The following is a 21135-nucleotide window of genomic DNA, read 5'->3' on the forward strand; positions in this document are numbered from 1 at the left end:
CTCTAGGTCAGGAGGGCTTCTCATGATGCCTGTCAGTTTTAGAATTCCACATCAGAAGAGATCTTTTGTACTCAAGTAAGCTGGTAATTTAACTGAAAGTTATTTTGGAGAAAAAAAAAAAAACAGCAACAACACCGGGCTTTCATGCCAAAATCTGACTTCATCAGGCATGGGTTCTGTTTTCCTTACCTCTCAGGTTTATCTCCTTGCAGTAGCCAAACATAGTCTTTTCTAACCTTTTTACGGAAGATTCATTTCTGAGAGTCGGGAGAAGACACATCACAGTGACGATGACACATCTGATCTTAAACTTTTTATTTCTGAGTGTGTCTGTTTTAAAAGTGGAGTACTTGCATGCGCTGTGGAACTTTAATGCTTGGATCATTAATTTTGCATTTAGTTCTTTTTTCCATAGGAAAGTTCTTGGCACACTCTAGGATTGAGTCTAGTCTGCCAAATGCTACCTTACATTTATAGTTAAACAAAACAGAAAACCTCAACGTGCCATTCATGGGCTCCTGCCTGCTTTAGACTTTGGATGCCAAGTGCCCATCTTCTTTCAACTTCCAGTCTTTAAAGTGAAAGAAAGAAGGAGGCAAAGGACCCCTACCATGGGTAGATCCCTTATCATGATCAGTTACTTATCAGGTGTTACAGATGTGTTCAGTGACTTTCCCCATGAATATCCTATGGTTCATTACAAGTACAAACATAAGCAAGACTGTATTGAGTCATTAAAGGAATAATGGCCTTTTTTCTTACAAAACTACAATTGCCAGGGAAGAAAGGTGTAAAACCATGTCATTTGAAAATTCGAAAGCTTTTCCCCAAATAATTGCAGTTATTACTTGCCTGCTGATTATAGAAACGGTGTAGTGGACAGAGTAGGGAGAAAGAAGAATTATGCTCTCTCCCCCATCTCGCCCCACACCCCAACTTTGGAAGTAAGGATTATAATGCAGGGTGCACTTTGACCTCTCACTTTAATATATTGTTAAGCACCTAAATTCCTGAGAGTAAAGGATGGTTCCCAGTCAACTCGTTCACCATTTAAAAGAGGTGGAGGAGGGAGGGAGAGAATATCTTCTTTATGGCAGCTAGTAACAGCAGGTGACAAACTTTATGACTGTAAAGAGGTCTGTTAGCTTGGTTTGTATAGATTTGTCTGTTTCTTCCTAAAAGGGTATAGGGCATAAGTTACATGAATAATTCATTACTTAGATCCCCTGAGAGGCAGTAATGGTGGGCAATAGCTGGACTTTTGTATTGTAATTGCTGCTATTAGTCTTAAAAGCCCAGGTCAGATACCAGAGTTTAGGGACCTCCTTCAGCCTTTTGGCCATTCTAGTTCTGGTCTTATGAGTTCATTTCCTCTTTTAACTTTCAAACCTTAGTATCTGCATATTTCTTGTTCTTATTTTAGTAGCCGAATTGACAGTAAAAGAAGTCTACTGGCTTATTTTTGTCAAAGGCTTGATTTAGGACTTTTTTTTTTTTTTTTTTTTTTTGGAGACAAAGAGTAAATTCAATGAAACAATCCTGTTGCAATTCACAGCCTGAAGTTCTCCTTACATGTTTATTTTTGTGTGAGACGCCTTTATAAAAATCTATGTGAAAGTTAATCTCTTTGCCATATTTCATTTGTAGGAAGTTGTCATACATGAATGTATTTTTCTCTAACTCAGGTACTTAAAAAAACCTTTTGTATATTTTCGTAAAAGCCGTCTCATATATTTAGCTTATGCTGCGTTGATTCATTGCCAGGAAAACTGGTATTATGGAAAGGTACCACTGCCTCACACCTCTAAAAAATCAACTACCTACCTTCCCCCAACTCTGAAAGCAATAATGCCATTTCTAGGGAAGGGCCAGGGCTTACTGCTGTAATGTAAAAGCGACACGAATACCTTCAGAAGCTGAATAACAGTCTTTCCTTAGAACCTTAACTCTCGATTCCCTTAGTCGTGTCTTTTCCTCCGTCTTAGCAATCTGCTTCTAGAGAGAATGCTAACATTAGTAATTCCACACTTTTCTATTCATATCAGTCGTTGTAATTGTTCAGTCTGATGTTTAGGTTGTCATAGCAAAAAGGTAATTTTGTTGCATTCCTTGAAGCCATTTCAGGCTTTGAGAAAACTAGAGTCCTAGGTCAGGTTGGTGGTGGGTCTTCCAATAAGGGGTTAATCTGAAAAGTCGTAGACTAATCAGATCATTGAAATTACTCAAAGACAGCAGAACTTTAGCATAACTTGAGGACAGCAGTTTGTTTGGTAGATAAATTCTGGTTGCTGTTATTGAAATTTAGAGAAATTCAGAGGCTTTATGATTTGTCTTGGGCATCTGTTCATATTTGAATGTTTGGCACATGATTAAGATCTGTGTTTTGGTTATCTAGCCCTAAAACATGTGATGCGCGGATTGTGATTTGCCAGCATAGACAGGAAGGACAAGTTGCACCTTGTACTCATTCTTCATCCCCTAAAACTAGAAAAGACAATCCCGGAAGTCCCTGGGATCCAAGATTCAGGAAGTGTTCTCTACAGGTTTCTCCCAGGTAACAGCTCAGTAAGGATCAAGAAACCCCAATTGGTAGGAACCCAGAGTGGTCCTAAAGAGGAGGTTGAGACGAACTCACCAGAAGACGACGACGACCTTGTAACAAGATGTAGCTGCCAGCAAGCAGGTCCTAAGCCTCTAACCAGGTGATGAGGGGGGAGCTTTGTGGCTGTGTGCCCAGGTGACTATCTGGAGAGTTCAAACTCAAAGTTGACTTGACATAGAAAGCTGGTCCATCAGTGCACCTCACTGAAATCCAGCCTATGAGTTGGTTTTATTGCCACCTGACTTTAATGAATTAATTTTCTCCTTGGAAAGTACTCATAAAGGAAGCATGTGATGGCTTCGGTGGCTGTTAATATACTGTCATACTTAAGCCATTTGCATTTTGTACTGTCCCATTTATTTAGTAGTCAAAGAGGATAGAGTAATGGACAATTTTAGCTCAGTGACATTTTGAGTGACTGTTACCTTTTATTAATTTATGCTGTTCTGCTACTAGATGATTAATGATAATGGTAGTTCTTCAAGGGCATGTGTGTGTGTGTGTGTCTGAATAGTACCGCGCTCTTTGTGAATCATTTGGGGAAGATGCTTCCCATAGTGACAACACAGAGAAAAACCACTCAATGCTAAATTTCCTTTATGGCAAGTTACCTCCTTTACAATGACTAATTTTTAAAATTATAATTGGAAAGTGTATTTTACTGCTCAACTTGCAATAACTAATTTTAAAACAAATGTGTCCTTGAACACACTGTAAACTTCCTGTTCCACAGTCTATTCATTTGTTCATTATTTAGTAAATATTTGTGAAGTGCTTGTATCAGGCATCGGGCTGAGTTTAAGGATAGAGTGGAGAACAGTGAAGACCTCCCCGCATTGAGCTTACAGCCTGGTGGGAGGAGACAGACATTAAACAAGGAAGTTTTCCACTATAAGTGGGTGAGTTAGCAAAAGTAGAGGGAGCTATCACAATAACAGGTAGCCCTAATCTAATCAGGGTGCACAGAAGTCTTTTCTGCAATAACATTGAAGCTGGGCCTTAAAAGATGACTTTAAGAATAAGGTAGAAACTGTGTCTGGTGTATGGGTGGATGTGTATTTGGAAAAGAAATCGAGAGCTTTCTGGGTAATAGGAAGTGCTTTAACTCAAGTGAAGAATTGAGGAGTTGGGTGCAATAATGCTTGACTGGGGTTTCAAACCTGCTCAATTTTGATTATACTATCTGATTTTGATAATTAAGATGGGTCAGTAGTTTGGCCACATGAAAGATTTAGTGACAGCTCTTAACTTGGGTACATAGGCAGATCAAACCTGTTTATGTAAAGTGCACTCTGAAAGGAAAGTCACTGTATTTTAATTCACTAGGATTTTAATGTATTTTAGTAACAACTGGTATAGAGTCAAGAATTTGGAACTTTTTTTTGTTGTGAAAAATATTTTCATTAATAGCAGTGTTTGCTATGTTAGAATATAAAATGCACTTTGTTTATTGATTATCATTCAGAGTTGGCTTGTTCAAATTATCTTGAAAGTACAGTTAATTGTAAACTTGTTCCACTTAGTAATTTTACTTTTTAAAATTCTATTGTCTAACATATATTTATAATCACAGAAAATGGGAAAAGAGCATCGTTAATGCAGCTGAAGACCAGGTGATAACACTTCCTCTTGTCTGTCATAATCTAATTCTGTAATTATTAATAGAGTGTTTGAAATCTATGAGATTAGTTGTTGAAAGAAAATGTAGTTTATAAATAATTGATATCAATACATTAACTTTAATAATTGACTAATTAATTGCAATCAGTACCCCAGAAGCCTCACAAACTGTCTCAAAGCATATTTACATATCACGTAACAACCCTTGATGATGTTATTTGGTTGTTGTATTATTTTTTAGGTAGTGCCTAATTTTTTTTTTAAAGTTATAATTCCTTGTTTTCAAACCTAAAACTCTGGCAGTAATCCTACTGAGCTTCTGGCAATCAATCCTAACCTGTCTCTGAATTCCGGTCTTACTTTTTTGACAGGAACAGTGTATTTCCTTTCCCCTAACGGTTGACTTTGTTGATTTATCCTACTCCTTGGGATACAGCAGGGAAGTTGTTGCTCACTTCACTTCTTCACCTTTAGGAAAGGGGTTGAGACTCCTTCAGAGAAAAGATTGCTGTGGCCATGTAGGGTTAGGTACACATGTTGTGGAAAAATAAACCAAAATTATGTCAACAAGGCCCAAAGACAATGAATCTATTCTAGCACCAGTTTAGTTGTTGAAGACTTTTTAGTGGCACCTTTAATGAACCTCTGTTTCCTTCAGAGGGTTCAAATAGTTCTGTTTATCATAATCTAAAGAAATACTTTTGCTTACATAATTGCAGCCACTGCTTCATTATAAAATATTATAATAAAATAAAATGTATGTGATATTCCTAATAAAGTGTTTGCATTTAGTATCTCTGTGGGTTACATCATTAAAAAAAATCTCCACTTAGGGGCAAAGTTGGTATTAAAATATCAATTATTAAACCACTAAGTAAATACATGTTTTCCTTTATTTGTGAATTTATTTTGACTTGGGTAGTAGGTATTGTATACAGGAAGACTAACTGTTGATTTAGTGAACCTCTGTGAGATTTTTTAGCTGTCTTCTGAAAGTGTGCGTCTTAGGCTTTTTTAGTGCCGTTTTACTTAGAGAAAAAGATGTAGTCCTTTTCTTCTCAGACCTGGCTTTTCTTAACCTTGTACATTGTGCTTACATTGTTCGAAGGTATATTTCTAGCCTTTTAAGCGAATCCTTAAAATATGTCATCTGTTCTGTTAATAAATGTTGGTTTCACTGCATGAATACCTTGCTGTGGCCCCTCTGTGCACATGACCGGCTTGTGTGAAATGCTTGGAAGAGCATTGCTCTGTGCTCCTGGGTGGATTACATTTCTATAACGAACTATCAATAACCATTTTGTGCTGTTTAATGTTCAGAAAGGCTTTCAGGGGACAGAGGTAAGCATTAGTAGGGCAAGTCTCCCAGCTATACAGTGAGAATAAACGCTCTTCCATGGAACTTTAATTTATTTTAGCATTTGATGCTACAGGTTTATGATCTGACAGCCTCTCATGCTGGCATCTTGATTTTAAAACCAGTGGATCATCGCACATTGATCTATGAAGGAGCGTGATTCATTAAATGTGTGTAATGCTAAATTTCCAGGGCAAATCATAGGTAAGACTTCGCAGTGGAGGCTTCTAAATAATTTTAGGTGTCCCGTTAAATTTTTGAAATGACGAGATTAAACAAGATGATTACTATATTTCCTTCTAATTATTTAGTTATCTGATTGACCGGCTAATATACCAGTCAATCATACATTTATTCATGCATTTATATATCTGTCCATCTGTCTGTCTATTCGTCTATCTCTCTGTATCTATTTTATATTAGGCTCAGAGGCTGTGAAGAATACAAAAGAAATATTGAGATGATTTTCTGCTTTTAGGAGCTCTTGATATATTTGTTCAAATAAATATGCCACCAAATGTTCAATGAAAAAATAATGTATGCAGATTTCTTTTTCTTTGATCACTTTCTGGATGTTGATTTTCTTCCTAACTTTTGATGAGGCTCATGTGTGGAAGGATTTTCCACATACTGAAAGTTATATTCCAGCATGAACGTATGATCACTGGTAGAGTTCTTAACCAAAACTTTACAGAAATACTAATAATTATGACTGGGCCAGTGATGTAGTTCCTTCCATTTTACAACATTCATCATTGTGGCTAAGTCGAAAAAGGCATCACCTGATCTGATGTGAAGAGCCAAATTTGCTTCTTGCTTTTATTATCCATATTTCCTGATGTTGTGAAATACTCTTGTTGTGAAATTTAGAAAACTATTTATGGATCTTAGTACATTTCTGTCTTTCTGTATCTCTTGAATGGGAAGGGAACAAATAGTTCTTACTACTTCAAGAGGGTGTAGCTTGAAGTTGCCTTGTGATTTTAGGTATGGTCCATTGATAATGATGTTTAGAAACTTATGTAGGAAGTTTAAGGCCTGAGTCTCCTTGGCAATACATAGGGAAGACATGCCTTGCTCACTGTTTTATTGACCTTTCTGAGAAAGATGACTGTCATTCACATTTACTTAACAAATTTAAAACTGTGTTTTTTAAATCTATCTCTTTAGATGTTTTAAATGCATCCAGGACACTAAAATAGAATAGTTCCATCCTAAAGAATGGGACAGTCTTGTTCAGGAGGCAATGTCTGAGAACCTTGCAGCAGAAATTCCTTTTCTTTTTTTTTTTCACTGAGAGTTTCTATTATAAGCATCCCAAACTAAGATAACGAAATTGCTGTTTTCTGTGCATAATGTTGCCCAGCCTGAGAACCTTGAATCGGTATCTGTCTCTCTAGGATAGGGGTGCTTGTGAAATGTGGAAGAGCCAACAACCTCGGAATTTTTGTTCAGTGACTCGCCTAATTTTGGGTGTACCCAGATCACATTCTGCAGGTGAACCTGATTTGGCTTTGTCATTAGGGGCAGATAACCTGAGTCCAATAGCCTTGCAAATTTGAAGCATAAATTTTGCAGAAGCTGGCCATAGGACTTCGTGTTCATCTTTCCTACTTCTTAAATAATGTCATATTAGACATCACAAATTTTCTCAGAAATCATAATACAGCAGTCCTGCCCCTTAATCTTATGTAAGTGATACCTTCCTACCATGCTGATTTGAAGAGTGAAGTACAAAGGCCTTTCCATGCATCCTTCTGGTTAGTGCAGATCTGTAGATGCTTGAACAGTCATGTCGGTGCTGGCCCCTAAGCCTTGGTTCTTGTTGGAATACCTGGGTTACTTATCAGGAATGAGTTCTAAATTAATAGGTGTTTAAAGAATTTCTATTAAAATTTTTATTGTGTTCATTTAGAATTAGAGAAACTTAGGAAGAGTGAGGTTTATAAAAGAAAACCGAATGTGAGAAGGGTAATAAAACTATAGTGTTTAAGAGCTTGTCCTCCCTTCAGTAATTCAGATTCATTACTTGAAAAATGCATTTTTTATTTATATAGTATGTAGCCTTAATATTCATTACACATTAATGCCATGGAGACTCACCCCACACCTTCATGATTTTCTCTGGTGTCTGTTTTCTTTGTAAGTTCAGGTTCACTTGCTGAATGATGGCAGCTATTACGTTAGAGTTAGCTACAACTAGATTGCTTCTAATTTATTCAGGAAGAAAAGATAATTGCTAAATTAATGTAGGTAATTGTGTTGATGACCTTATAATGGGAGAGTATGAAAAATTGACAAGACCCTCTATTTTAAATTTTAAATTTCTTACATTTATCTAATTAAAAAAGGAAACCTTGTTTTTTTAATAGAAACTCGGAAACTCAAAAAAGTATAAAGAAGAAAAGTAAAATCACCTTTGATACTCTCAAATGGAGATTACACTGATTAGATTTATTTCTTGGTCTTTTAATGTATGTATGTGCAATGTTCTATAAATACATACCAATTAAAAAACCCACTTTAAAATTAAACTGACATGATGTATAGTTTTGTATTTTTCATTTTTAAACTTTATTATATTACCATTAATGTATTATACTAATTTTCACTTTTTCTCCCAGTTTTATTGAGAAATAATTGGCATACGTCACTCACCTTCTTAAGTTTACACTGTACAGCATGATAGTTTGATTTACAGATATTGTGAAATGGTTACCACTGTAGGTTTAGCTAACATCTGTCTTCTCATATAGATGCAGTACAAAGAAAAGAAAAAAAGGGGAAAATTTTCTCCTTGTGATGAAACTCTTAGGATTTACTCTCTTATCTTTCCTGTATGTCAGATGGCTTTAGCTATTGTCATCACATTGCACTTTACATCCCTAGTATTCATTTATCTTATAACTGGAAGTTTGTACCTTTGGCCACCTTCCTCCAGTTCTCCTCCACACCCCCTTCACCCCTGGTAACCATAAGTCTGATCTCTTTTTTTATGAGTTTGTTTTAGATACCACATATAAGTGAGATCATACTACGATATTTGTCTTTCTCTGACTTATTTCACTTAGCATAGTGCCTTCAGGGTTCATCCATGTTGTCACAAGTGGTAGGATTTTTTCATTTTTTATGGCTGAATAGTATTCTATTGTGTATATATCCCACAACTTCTTTATCCATTCATCCACCAATGGACACCTAGATTTTTTTTCAACGTCTTAGCTATTATAACTAATGCTGCTATGAATTTGAGAGTAGAAATATCTTTTCAGGTTAGTGTTTTTGGTTCCTTTGGATGTATTCCCAGAACTGGAATTGTTTGATAGTTCCCACTTTTTTGCTTTAAAAACAATTGATGTGATAAATCTATACATACATCTTCCTAAGACGGGTAATTTTAACAATCGTAAGGCTTTTGATTTAGGTTGTCTTTGATTCCTCAAAGTCTAAATCAGTTTTTATTACTAATTAATAATAATTCTCATTTTACTTAAACCACACTAAAATTTATAAAAATAAACAATGTTTTCCCATGTAATAGGACAAATATTGTTTTGTCATTACTTTTTATTTCTTAATATGAATAAGCATTTTTATAAGTTTACAAATTTTAGAAATCTACTTTATTAGATTGAAAGGATGAACTATTTATCTAAATGTAAAAAAAAATAAAATATGTAATATTTTAGCTACTTTTGTAAAACTTCATATTTTAAGGGGAATTTTGCTCATGTGTAAAGGGGAGAAAGAATCTGGGTTTTGAGTAAAGCCGAATATGATTTGACAATAACAATTGTATAACATTTCAGAAATTTCCTGTTGAATCCAAAATACATCTAATTAGCTGATACGTGAAATTTAGATTATACTACTTTCTTTTTTAAGAACTGGAGAATCAGTGTATTGAAGCTTTAAGACTATTATTTTTAATGTAAGAATTGCAGAAACACCAAATTTGTTATCATTTAAGGTAAAATGAACTATTTTACTTAACACCTCTTATGTGGAATATAAAAAGACAAAGCTCTTTATAGCAGTCCCAAAGTAATATTGACACTAATACCTAATATTTGTATTATCTCTTTGCTTTTTCCTTTTTAGGATATCCAGGCAGAAATTGATGCCCACAATGACATATTTAAAAGTATTGATGGAAACAGGCAGAAGATGGTAAAAGCTTTGGGAAATTCCGAAGAGGCTACTATGCTTCAGCATCGACTGGACGATATGAACCAAAGATGGAACGACTTAAAAGCAAAATCTGCTAGCATCAGGTCAGAGTAGTCAATATCAAAATAAAACTAATGGGGAAGGTTTTTTTTTTTAATTCCTGTCTATAAGAAAGAGAACAAGAAGCCTTACTATTATGCCGCTTCTTCAGAAATACTTTAAGATTTAAATGCAAAGACTATTGTTTTGAAGACCTACTTTCAGCTCCTTTAATGTCCAATGCCCTCTAATTGTTCTTGACTATTCACAAATTTCCGTATCATTTTATACCAATAATACTAATAAGAATAATATTATTAACACCTGCTAATTGCCTAATTCTCTTTTTACCTTGACCAAGTACTGTGTTAGGATCTTTGCAAGCATTATCGAGTACTCAAAAAATCCTAGTAAGGCGACTATTAAAATCTTTTCTTAACTTGAGGCTTCATGAATATAAGGAACTTGCCAACTTTTTGAGCTAATAAGTGCCACGCCAGGATTTGAATCTAGGTCTTCTGGACTCTTGACAGTGAATCTGTTTTGCTTCATCATGCTGTTTGTATATCCAATTTGAAAATATACTTATAGAAGTTATGGAAACTAGTGTGGAAACTGACGATTCATGTCTGCATTTGGAGATAGTAAAATTAAGTAAGGATGAATATGAGGACCAGAATGCTGACTAGTAAAGGATCTTGAAAGAATACCTACTGTGACAATTATTAATGTTTTTTGGAGTCAAGAATATTTTAGAATTATACTTCATATGTGGTAGATATAAATTTAGAGGAAACTGAGAACATGCTAGTGAGCAAACACCCAGAACATAACATTGTGAGAAAGACCTCAGTCTTGCACCTGGATCACTTTCTTTTAAAGTTCAGAAATCATATGATGTTTTGAAACATATATAGCCTTACACCAAATGATCTTGACTATGACTCCTTGACTTCACTATTTACTTACTGATCTTGGGCAAGTCACTTAGTCTCTCTGAGCCTTAGTTTTCTCATTCACAAAATCAAAATATAAATATCTAATTCATATGATTGCTGCAAAAATTGAATGGGATAACCTGATACTTCCTTAATCTATTTAAAGGCTGTCCAATGTAGCATCTAGTTGTTTTTGTTTTGTTTTGTTTTGTTTTGTTTTGTTTTGTCTTTCTGTAAAGGGACTCAGTGGATCTGCTTCAACTGCTTTCTAGATTGTATAGAACAACTTTATGGAGAGTGTAAATCTTCAGTGATTATTGTGAATGAATTTTCTTTTAAATTGTTTTCTGAAAAGATGTCCTGACAGGTTTTTATTCTTCTGGGGATCATGGAGGGAAAATTACACTTCGTTTTTACACTTAAAGAAAGGGGTACTGTGCCATGACTATGGAAGCCTCTGTGTAAAGATCCTATTGGAAATTGTGTCAGCATCAGCCAACTATTTTTCAATAAGAGAGGAAAATTATTGAGTGTTGTACAATGAGAGAATATACTTATGCTTGTTTAAGATGGAATTTTTAACTGGCCAGATCCCATTGGGTTTCACCTTTCTGTTCCTCCTAAATATAAGTAATTTAAAAGATGCAAATGTTAACACGGTGAAAAACATTCACTGAGGTTTTAGCAAAACCAGCATCCAGTCCAGAGAGCTAAAAGCCAAGGGGTTGGCCCTGTTGAAGTTGGTGCATGTGGCGTTGGAATTTTGAGAGTTTGGAGGATGACTTCTTTAGGATGAGGAATTTAATGAAGGCCTACATCATAAACAGATCATTCCAATGGAAAGCTACAGACAAACAGTCTTTGACATTTTATGGATGTTGCTGCCTAAGCCTATTGTCATATTGTTTTCTAACCTGGAAATAAATAACTCATAAACTACAGTTGGAATATTATCTTATAAATAATTTAGTGTTATTTTTAGAAGATGGACGAATAAGCTTTTGATGGTGGACTTAAGTATCACAATAGATCATGCATTCCATTAAAATATGTTATTAATGTGAAAATGAATTAAAATAATTTTTAGCTTCGTTTCTCTCTCAGGAGATTCAGCTATTTATTCAAGCATTTAATAAGGACTGACTTCTATGTTTAAGGCATGGCTAAATCATAAGTGATATATGGCACCTGCCTCTAGGGGGTTCACAGTTCTGTCCAGGTTCAGGTGGGCCCAAAGGAGGGCGTGGTTACTTTCACTCTAGATGGTCATCAAAGGCTTCTTGAAAGAGGCAATTTCTAAGTTGAGCCTTGAAAAATATATAGATATTCCGTGGTTGTACTGGGTAAGGACTGAAGACGGGCATAGAAGAAGGAGGCTTGAAATAACACTGTGTTTTCATGGAATAGTTAAGGTCAGTCTGGCTGAGAATAGAATTTGCTGTTGGTGTGGAGGGGAAAGGTAGTGTCTAGAGAAAAAGATGGATAAAGAGGTAAGACACAAATCCTGGAACATCTGTGTGCTCCATTCCACTGGTAATGGAATTTGAAAACTTTTAGGTGACGTGATTAGATTTGAGTTTGTAAATATCCCTCCTGCACAACTGTGAGGGTGCATTAGATGACCATAGTTTGAAGACAGGGAGACTGGTTAAGAGATCTTTTCAGTATCTGGGAAACAAAAGCGAGTGTGAATAGACATTGAGTGTGACATCTAGAAACAAATACCCTGTAGCCATTGGATGGATGTCTACTGTTTAAAAGAGCTGTAGGCCAGATGGACAGATGGTGGGATGGGGAGTATCCAGGTGGAGGAGGCAGGTAATCATTGTGAGTAAGGAGGAGGGTGAACATTGGAAGAGGGCATATTACAGAATCTCAGGAACCCTGATGTATAAGGAAGGAAAGGGAAGCCATCAAAGACACCTCAGAAGTGACTCTTCTTTAAGGAAGGAGAACTAGGAGAGTGTGCTGTCGAGAGCCAAGGGAGGAGGAGGGGGTTTCAAAAAGGAAGGCATAGTTAATAGTGATGGCTATTTAAATACTATGTAAGTGTTAAATAGTGTTGGCTATTTGAGTAGTGGACTAAGATCAGGGCTACAGAGTCCAGAAGGGCTTTAGTGACTTATTGCCAGGGCCATTTTGTGATTGAGGCAAAAATCTGGTTGCAGAGGATTAAAGAGTCAGACTGGGAAGGTAGGCAGTGGAAATAGAACGGAATCTACCCAGTCTCATTTTCTCAAGTAAGTGCAATGAAGGGAAGGGGAGAGAGAACACATTGCTATATAACTATATTATTAAACATAAAGTATCATAAGTTTATAACAGCTAGAGGGCTACATCTGTATCTATATTAACCTTTCTCTGCTTTCATATAGATTAGATATGTTTAACTAAAGTAATGAGTGATATGTTCTTTTTTTTTTTATCTTTAAATAATGGGCAAAATAAATTATATGAACAATTAAGCAGCGGCATCTGGGCGTCCCGGAGACGATCAAGCTCTGGGACACCAAGGAGAGATTGTTCTCCAGAGTACACAGTTTTCTTTACTGCACCTGGCCACGTGCATCTGAACGCCACTGGCTTTGCTATGTTAGATAGAGAAGAACTCTCTGTTGTATAGAATCAGAATTGTTCACATCATCAATAAATCAGTTCTCCTTCACATTCAAGCTATTGGCCTTTGCGAGAGGACACCTTCCTTCATTACCTTATTTTATACCAGGACCTTCTCTATACCGCTATCTAATTTTATAGTTTTGTGCTGTGTATATGTAATTCATCTACAATATTCCAACTCAGTTATTTAAAAATACATGTCTTCTTATAGTTTCATCTGTTGAATTCTTAGCTTTCTTTTTACTTTTTCTCTTCCTCCTGGACCTGCCCATTTCTCTCCTAATATTGGGTTGCTTAAACCCTTCCTCCGTTCACACTCCATCAGCCCTTTAACCTAGGTTGGATCCATCATGAGCCATTTCGGTGACGTCAGAACCTTGAATTTCCTCTACACCGAGAATTTCCTATCTACTTTTGCAGTCTCTGATACCCTGATGGCCACACATCCTCTATTCCCTGCTCTTAATTCTGGGCTACTTAGTGTTGCACTAGAAATTGAAAAATGATAACATTCTTTTACTATAACCTAACCCTTTCTACTTAGAATTAGTTTTGTGATTCTGAATGGTTTTCTATCACATATACCACCATGTCTTTTTTTTTAAAAGATTTTAATTTCTTTTTAACTCTCAGATCTCTCCTAGAACTCTCTCTGTAGGCGGCCATGGTTCATTTTTCAGAGAATGAGGCCATCTGATAAACGCCCATTCTGTGCATTCTGTTTTTCAGATTTTGCTTTAATTGTGCTAAAGTTGATATTGTCAGAGCAGGGGACATTTCCTCTAATTTATCATCATTCTTAGAAAGAGAATGTTTGCCAAAGTTCATAATACCATCCAATATTTATTAAACATTCATGCGCCAGACCTACACTAAGTGCTTTACAGGGATTACATGATGTGGCCATTGGAACTATGTAATAATATGTGACTTGATACCTTGGGTTAATATCTTAAATATTACCTCGTAATCTTTTTATGATTAAATTTTTGAAACATTAAAATCCAAGATATCAAATATTCTTCTTGTGATCAAAAATATACCTACAGTTGTATATTAACCTTAGAAGAGTGTAAGAGAAGATGATAGCTAATGATTTGAAGTTTCAGCTAGAAGATAGGCTCTTACAAACTTTGTCAGTATTCCTTCTTCCTTGGAAAATGTGAATTGGAAATATATACACTAATAAATTCAGTAATGGGAATGACATGGCTTAAATTTTTAGATTAAATTTATTTAATTTAGGATCATGTTAATTAAATATCCACTATCAGCTTAGTTATCAGTTTAATATATAGGTCCGTATTAATATGTGGTTTCGGAGACCAGTGAAATTGTCAAAACTAATGAAAACAGAGGTCAGAGATAAAATTCTGTCTTCCCATTCTTTTATGAGCCTCTTAAAAATTCAGAGCACCTTTTAAAAAGCTGTTAGAGAAGATTAACCTTTAACATCATCATTCCATCTAATGTTATCATATTTTACAATGTTGCCGACACCACTTTTAACCTTAGGTAGTTGATTTCACTAACCATATTGTAAAACTGCTGAAATTTCCTTTCCCCAAATATAAGAGAGGAAGATTCTGCTGCTCTCCTCTTTCCTTCTTCCTCTGGTTCAGCGCTTTCCAATACGACGTTCTGCAATGAGGGAAGTGTGCTGTGTCTGCACCGTTCCGTACAGTAGCCACGAGCCATATGTGGCATGCTGAGCACTTGAAATACAGCTAGTGCAACTGATGGAACTGAGTTTCAATTTTTCTTTATTTTAATTAAGTTGAAATTTCAATTAAATTGAAATCGAAATAACCTCACGTTGCTGGCGGCTACCATATTGGAAGTTCAGCTTTGGTATTCTTTCAGCGCAGACTGAATTCTGAGGATTTCACTTTTTTTCCCCCTAATGGGTTTTAACTCCATTTTTCGGAGTAGAAATTATCCACTTTTAATGTTACTGGTTAGTTTTGCACTAACAAAGCTATTTTTTAAAACAATGTATGCGTGTTACTATAAATTAAAAGGAAATTTCATTTGTAGTGAGAGTGACAAATTGGACATGTAATTCTGTGCAATCTGTACACAAGAGGAGATAGTGTGTCTTTGCTCCTCTTGATTTGGGTCATTATTTTGTTTGTTATGTCAACAAACACATCTGGGCAGTTTCTGTCTGCCTTCTTAAAGTCCTACCTGTGATGAAGAAAGGTAGTGTGGAAAACCTTGGACTTTAGTTTGGATTCTAATTTTCACGATGGCTTCCTGAGCAGCAAGTTTCTTCTTATTTGGGCTATTGGTCCCTCCTAAAGTTGTCGTTAGTTTTCCTTTTTCAGAATACATTTGATTTACTTGTCTTTCTCCTAACTTGATCCGAGAACTTGCATTTCTGAATCGGTGTAGTGCCTAATATCAGAGTGAGGACTCCATTAATATTTGTATTGAATAAATGAAAGACTGTATTTTATTTTAATAACCGCCTCTCCTTACTTACTCACACTCATTCCTGTCTTTTTCATGCCTGTACACTGAGAGAAGGGCTAAAAACTTATTTGAGAAACATTGAAAGGTAGAGGCTTCTAGTGGTTTAAAATAAATATCAACATGTAGTTCCTTCCATATTTTCTTTTCTACTATATTTAGATGATGGAGTATCATTTTTATAAGTCTACCTTCGAACCAGTTTTTGCACATTTTTATAAATAATTTTTCACTTAAAAATGTTTAGGCAGTTGTAAAATAAATTATTCAATCGTAAAAGAGGCAATTTTCATAGACCACATCGTGTAGTAAACATCATCCTAGGTCGATAATACAGTCCATGAAAGTGTCTATTATTTTGCTCATGTTAGGTAACCAAAGAATGACCTGAAGCTAGTTAGAGTTAGGATAATAAGTCAGTTACCCCGAATGTGAGTGCCCACGGATATGTGTCAAAAAGAGAAATATGTTAAGATTCTGAAAACATAATTGATGACTGGTTATAAAGTCTTGGGGGGTAATGTAAACTTTAAAATGTTTAAAATAAAATTGAGAAAGTACAGCTAGCACCACACACAAAATTTAAGGTTTCTTTTTGCAAAACATTCAACCCATTGCCTTTCATCTTGAAAGATGAAAGAATTAAATTGAAACTGGAACACTGAAAGCTACTACGGAAGCATGCATTTATTTGGGCATATGGTAGTAATCCACTAATCGCGTAGTTGTAATCTATTGGAAAGTAACCAGAACAGATTTTTCCAGGCAAAGATTCTGCCAGATCAACTTATTCCGCCCCCCCCCCGCCCCCCCGCCATGGAAAAAGAAAGATGTGGAGAAGCACATATATCAGTGTTATCTTTCTTTCTTTTCTTTTCTTTTTTTTTTAATTTCAAAGTCACTTCAGTGTCTCTCTCAAAAAGCTTTTCATCTTTATAAATAGCTCTTTAGGTGGTGAATGCCATGCATTTCCATGATCAATTTCATTATTTCCATGCAGTCAAAAGAGTAAATTGGATTGAAAAAGACATTTGCTCTTTAATACAATGAGTATGTTACTGGATTTCTAAGGAATATCTGGTTTAGTTATTGATTAAAGAGTTAAGCTATAGACACTGAAGATGTAGGACCAATTAATCTAAAATAAGAGGTCAGACTGTGTACATAAGTGTTTTGCACATAGAGACACTTAAGTATTTCTTGATTGACTAAGGACCTCTGATTTCTCCTCTGATTTCTTGGTGTCTTTCTTTTCTTTTATTTTCTTTTTTTTTTTAACATTTAAAAATGGTGGAAAAAAAATTACAACAGGTTACTCAAACTTACAGCAAAGTCCTTTATAACTGGTGAAGAGTGTTTTCTTTTAATATAATTGAACATGTTTAGTTCTGCTCTGTGACATGTAAAACCACCGTTTATCACAGCTAGATAATTACATATTTGGCCTAAAATTAATCAGTATGAACACAGAAAGGCTCAGGAAAAATTGGAATTCATTAAAGAACAATTTTGTACAGCATAGGGAATATGATCAATAATATAATAATTATGGATGGTGTCAGATGGGTACTAGACCTATCAGAGTGATCACTTTGTAAGGTATATAAATGTCTAATCACTAAGTTGTACACATGAAGCTAATATTGTATGTCAACTGTAATTGAAAAATTATTTTAAAAGACAACTATGAAAAAAAAAGACAACTCAAAATAATTTTTATAAAGTGAGGTCACTCATAGTACCTGTAGAATGAATAGAATATTGTAAATACAAGAAAATAAAATATTTTTAATAATATAATTCTCAAAGAATTATAAAATACCTCAGACTTCTTTTTGTATTTACAAATCATTTATTATGTCATATCCAGCTTTTTTGAATAAAATAGAATCTTAGTTTGTTTTTTTATTAGCCTGGTAACAGTGGGACTAGAAATAGATTGCAGGGCAATTGACTTTTTTGTATGTGACTGAATTGCTGGTTCATAGTATTTTAGAGATATGCAGGACTCTGATTATTTTTTCTTTTAACCAGGAGATTATGATCATTATTTTATGAATTAGAGATGAGCTAGGGGTCAATGGTTTTATAGTCATTCTTCTGAAAACATTATGAACTTTTAAACAGACAAGATATTGTTGAATGCCATTGCTGGGAGTGCCACCTAATGTGATCAATGGGGAAACATTTGTTTGAATGATCTAGAGCAGCGCTATCAGCTTTAAGACAGAGGCTCAAGTAGATCAGGTGTTCAGAAAGGAAATCATTACTGGTGGGTCCGAGGGACAGTAGTGACTGTGCCTGGTCTCGCTCAGTAAAAGAGCAGATTTGTGGAGATGGGTCAACATCAGGGTGATATGAGCATTGTGTGAGAGGATGCGAAACCTGATCGGCATAGGTTTCTTGCCCCTATGGTTGCCCCAAGTCGTAAGTCTTTGAAAGCTGTTGTATGACAAGGTTTGCATCTGTCTCTATCAGCCTTGCCCCTTTCAATCCGAAAGGTCAAGGTAATTTCATTTCATGCAGGTTAGTGCTTAAGTCCACTTTCACAGTCTGTTCATTGGGATGAAGCAGGATTGAGTAAACGCTGATTCCTTGAGTCTCTGCCGTTGTTTCTGACAGTCCTGTCTTTTCAAATACAGCCTGCATGATGTGGGCTTGAGACTGGATAGTGGATAAAAGCCAAGGCTTACAAGAACAACTAGCAAGTTTGTGCTTCTGTTTACATTTCTGTTTTCAAGGGGTTTTGCTCTCATCGGAGCCTTCGTCACATAAAAACGTATTTAATCATGGCTTTCTGATAAGGTCATAATTTAAGAATCCAAAGATACTTTTCTGAGCTAAAACCAGAAATAATTATTGAAACAAACACTTCACCTTTAAATCAGAGTATAAAGTACTTCAGTGAACGATTTTTTGCTCCATTGTTTTTTATTCACAGTGGACATTTGTCACTGGACCTCAATCAGACTTAAGCTAAATAGTGTTCTATCCAAGTAATACCTTATCGTTTTCCAACTTTTTGAGGTAAATGTTGCTGATGTTCTACTTCAGTAATTTTATTTGGTTATAAGAGAAATCAAGATATCAATAATTTCCTTTCCTAAAAAATTAGCTCTTTTGGGGTGAAAGAAAAATAATATGGACCTGTTGTAAATATTCCATTAGTACAAAAATACATAAAAATTAAGTGTTTACTGTGTTTTGAGTATAACCACAGCTGGTATATAGTTTTTAAACATTGTCTATACATATAATTTCTTCCCTCTATTCTCTTCATGTATATTGATGAAATGAGAAAAAGTATTTAAGTGTACATTTATACTAGGCATAGATTACTGAAACTTGTTTTTTCAATTTTACATTATATCATGGACATTCTTGAAAGCCTCATATTTATGCCTTTGTGGTGTGGAGGTGTACGTCTTAAATTTTGATCGATAATTACCAACATATCAGATGAATTCAAAATAACTGCTTACAGTGAAAAGTATATTTTTTATTTTATTATTATTATATTTTACAAAGAGACTCTTTCTTGGATGTTAACATTAGCTGGTCATATAAGATTATTAGGCTACAGGAAAGTATATAATATTTCTGATACACTTCAAACTTCTAAATATGGTCAGCATTATATCTCAACAGGGCCCATTTGGAGGCCAGTGCCGAGAAGTGGAACAGGTTGCTAACGTCCTTGGAAGAACTGATCAAATGGCTAAATATGAAAGATGAAGAGCTTAAAAAACAAATGCCTATTGGAGGGGATGTCCCAGCCTTACAGCTCCAATACGATCACTGTAAAGTAAGTTGATACCAAATGATGGGTACCTTTTTAAGTGAATTTTGATTTTGGTGAACTAAGTACTGAAAATAAAATTCTAGATAAATATCTGAGTTGAACCAATTATCACGTTTTCACCTCTTGCTTCTAATTGTCATTTAGATGCTTACTTTAAGTTGCATCCATGGCTTCCATTTGTCTGAAATAAATTTTTCTCTTCATATTTAACTAAATTTTTTTCACACATTACAGATATCGCAAGTGTAATGTTGCTTTTAGCTAATCATGACATTTATCTAATTTTCCAATAAATTTTAAGAAATTAATATATTACACTGGGGAAATTTTTTTACTATAAGTTAATCTTAAATTCAAAAGTCATAGATCATAAGGAATGACAAACTATCTCCCTTATAGTAAATGAAAGTGAAAAAATAAGGACTCGTAGTAGCAAGACAATAAAATAGATTTAAGTCTTATAGCAAATGAAGACCATAGTATTTTAAGATCATTCTGTGTTTTCTTTTTCGGAACTTAGACCTTTGTTTCAGGTACATTTTTATTCAGCTCAAATTTGTGTCTCTAAAATGTTTATTAGGCAGTTGAATACATAGGTCTGGAGTTGGTGGAAAGGTCAGAACTAGATCAAAATTAGGAGCATATATATTAGTCAAAGAGTTGGATGAGATCACTTAGGGTGTCAAGAATTCCAGGACATGAGCTCCGAGGCATCCTAGCTATAGAGGTTGGAAGATGAGACTGAGAAGGCAGAGCCAAAATGATACACAAACCAAGAGAGGAGAAAGGAGTCTAGGATACCTAAGAAAGAAAGTGCTTCATAGAGTATGGTCCATTCACAAGGATCGAATGTTGCTGAGAGGTTGGATAAGTTGAGGTCAGAAAACTGACCATCTAAGACAGTTGCTAACCTCCACAAGAGTCATTTAAATGGCATGGTAATGTTGGAAGCCTAATTGGAGTAGATTTAAGAAAGAATGTGAGTGGAAGTACAGATAATTCTTTTAAGGATCTTTACAAAAAAGGAAACAGAAATTAGACAGTAGCTAGAGTGAGAATGTGAGGTTTCCCCTTATCCATGAAGGATACATTCTAAGACCCCCACTGGATGCGTGAAACCATGGAGAGTACTAAACCCTGTATATTCAATATTTTTTCCTATACATGCATACCTATAATAAAATTTAATTTATAAATTAAGTAAATAATTGATTAACAATAATTAATAAAATAGAACAATTATAACAATATACTGTAATAAAAGTTAGGTGAATTTGGTATTTCTCAAAATATTTTATTGCACTGTACTAATCTTTCTTGTGGTGATGTGAGATGACAAAACGGCTTATTAAATCAAGAAGTTTCACCTTTTCATTTAAAGGAAGCACTCTTCGGCATATTCAAATTGCCAATCACTACTCTTGTACTTTGGGACCATTATTAAGTAAAATAAGGGTTACTTCTACATAAGCACTGTTATACCATGACAGTCGATCTGTTAACTGAGATGGCTTAC

At 35.0% G+C, this 21135-nt stretch overlaps 1 protein-coding gene across 8 annotated transcripts in view; it reads left to right on the forward strand.

The window, feature by feature from the left end:
* Positions 1 to 21135, forward strand: part of UTRN (utrophin) — a 446823-nt gene that overhangs the window by 298212 nt on the left and 127476 nt on the right. For all 8 annotated transcript variants that reach the window (XM_036222314.1, XM_036222327.1, XM_036222319.1 and 5 more), the window contains 2 exons: positions 9681 to 9853; positions 19466 to 19622. In XM_036222314.1, coding sequence (XP_036078207.1) covers positions 9681 to 9853; positions 19466 to 19622 — 330 coding nt within the window. The remainder of the gene's footprint in view (positions 1 to 9680; positions 9854 to 19465; positions 19623 to 21135) is intronic.

This window comes from Rousettus aegyptiacus, unplaced genomic scaffold, assembly GCF_014176215.1.
Source record: "Rousettus aegyptiacus isolate mRouAeg1 unplaced genomic scaffold, mRouAeg1.p scaffold_m13_p_1, whole genome shotgun sequence".
Lineage (NCBI taxonomy): Eukaryota > Metazoa > Chordata > Mammalia > Chiroptera > Pteropodidae > Rousettus > Rousettus aegyptiacus.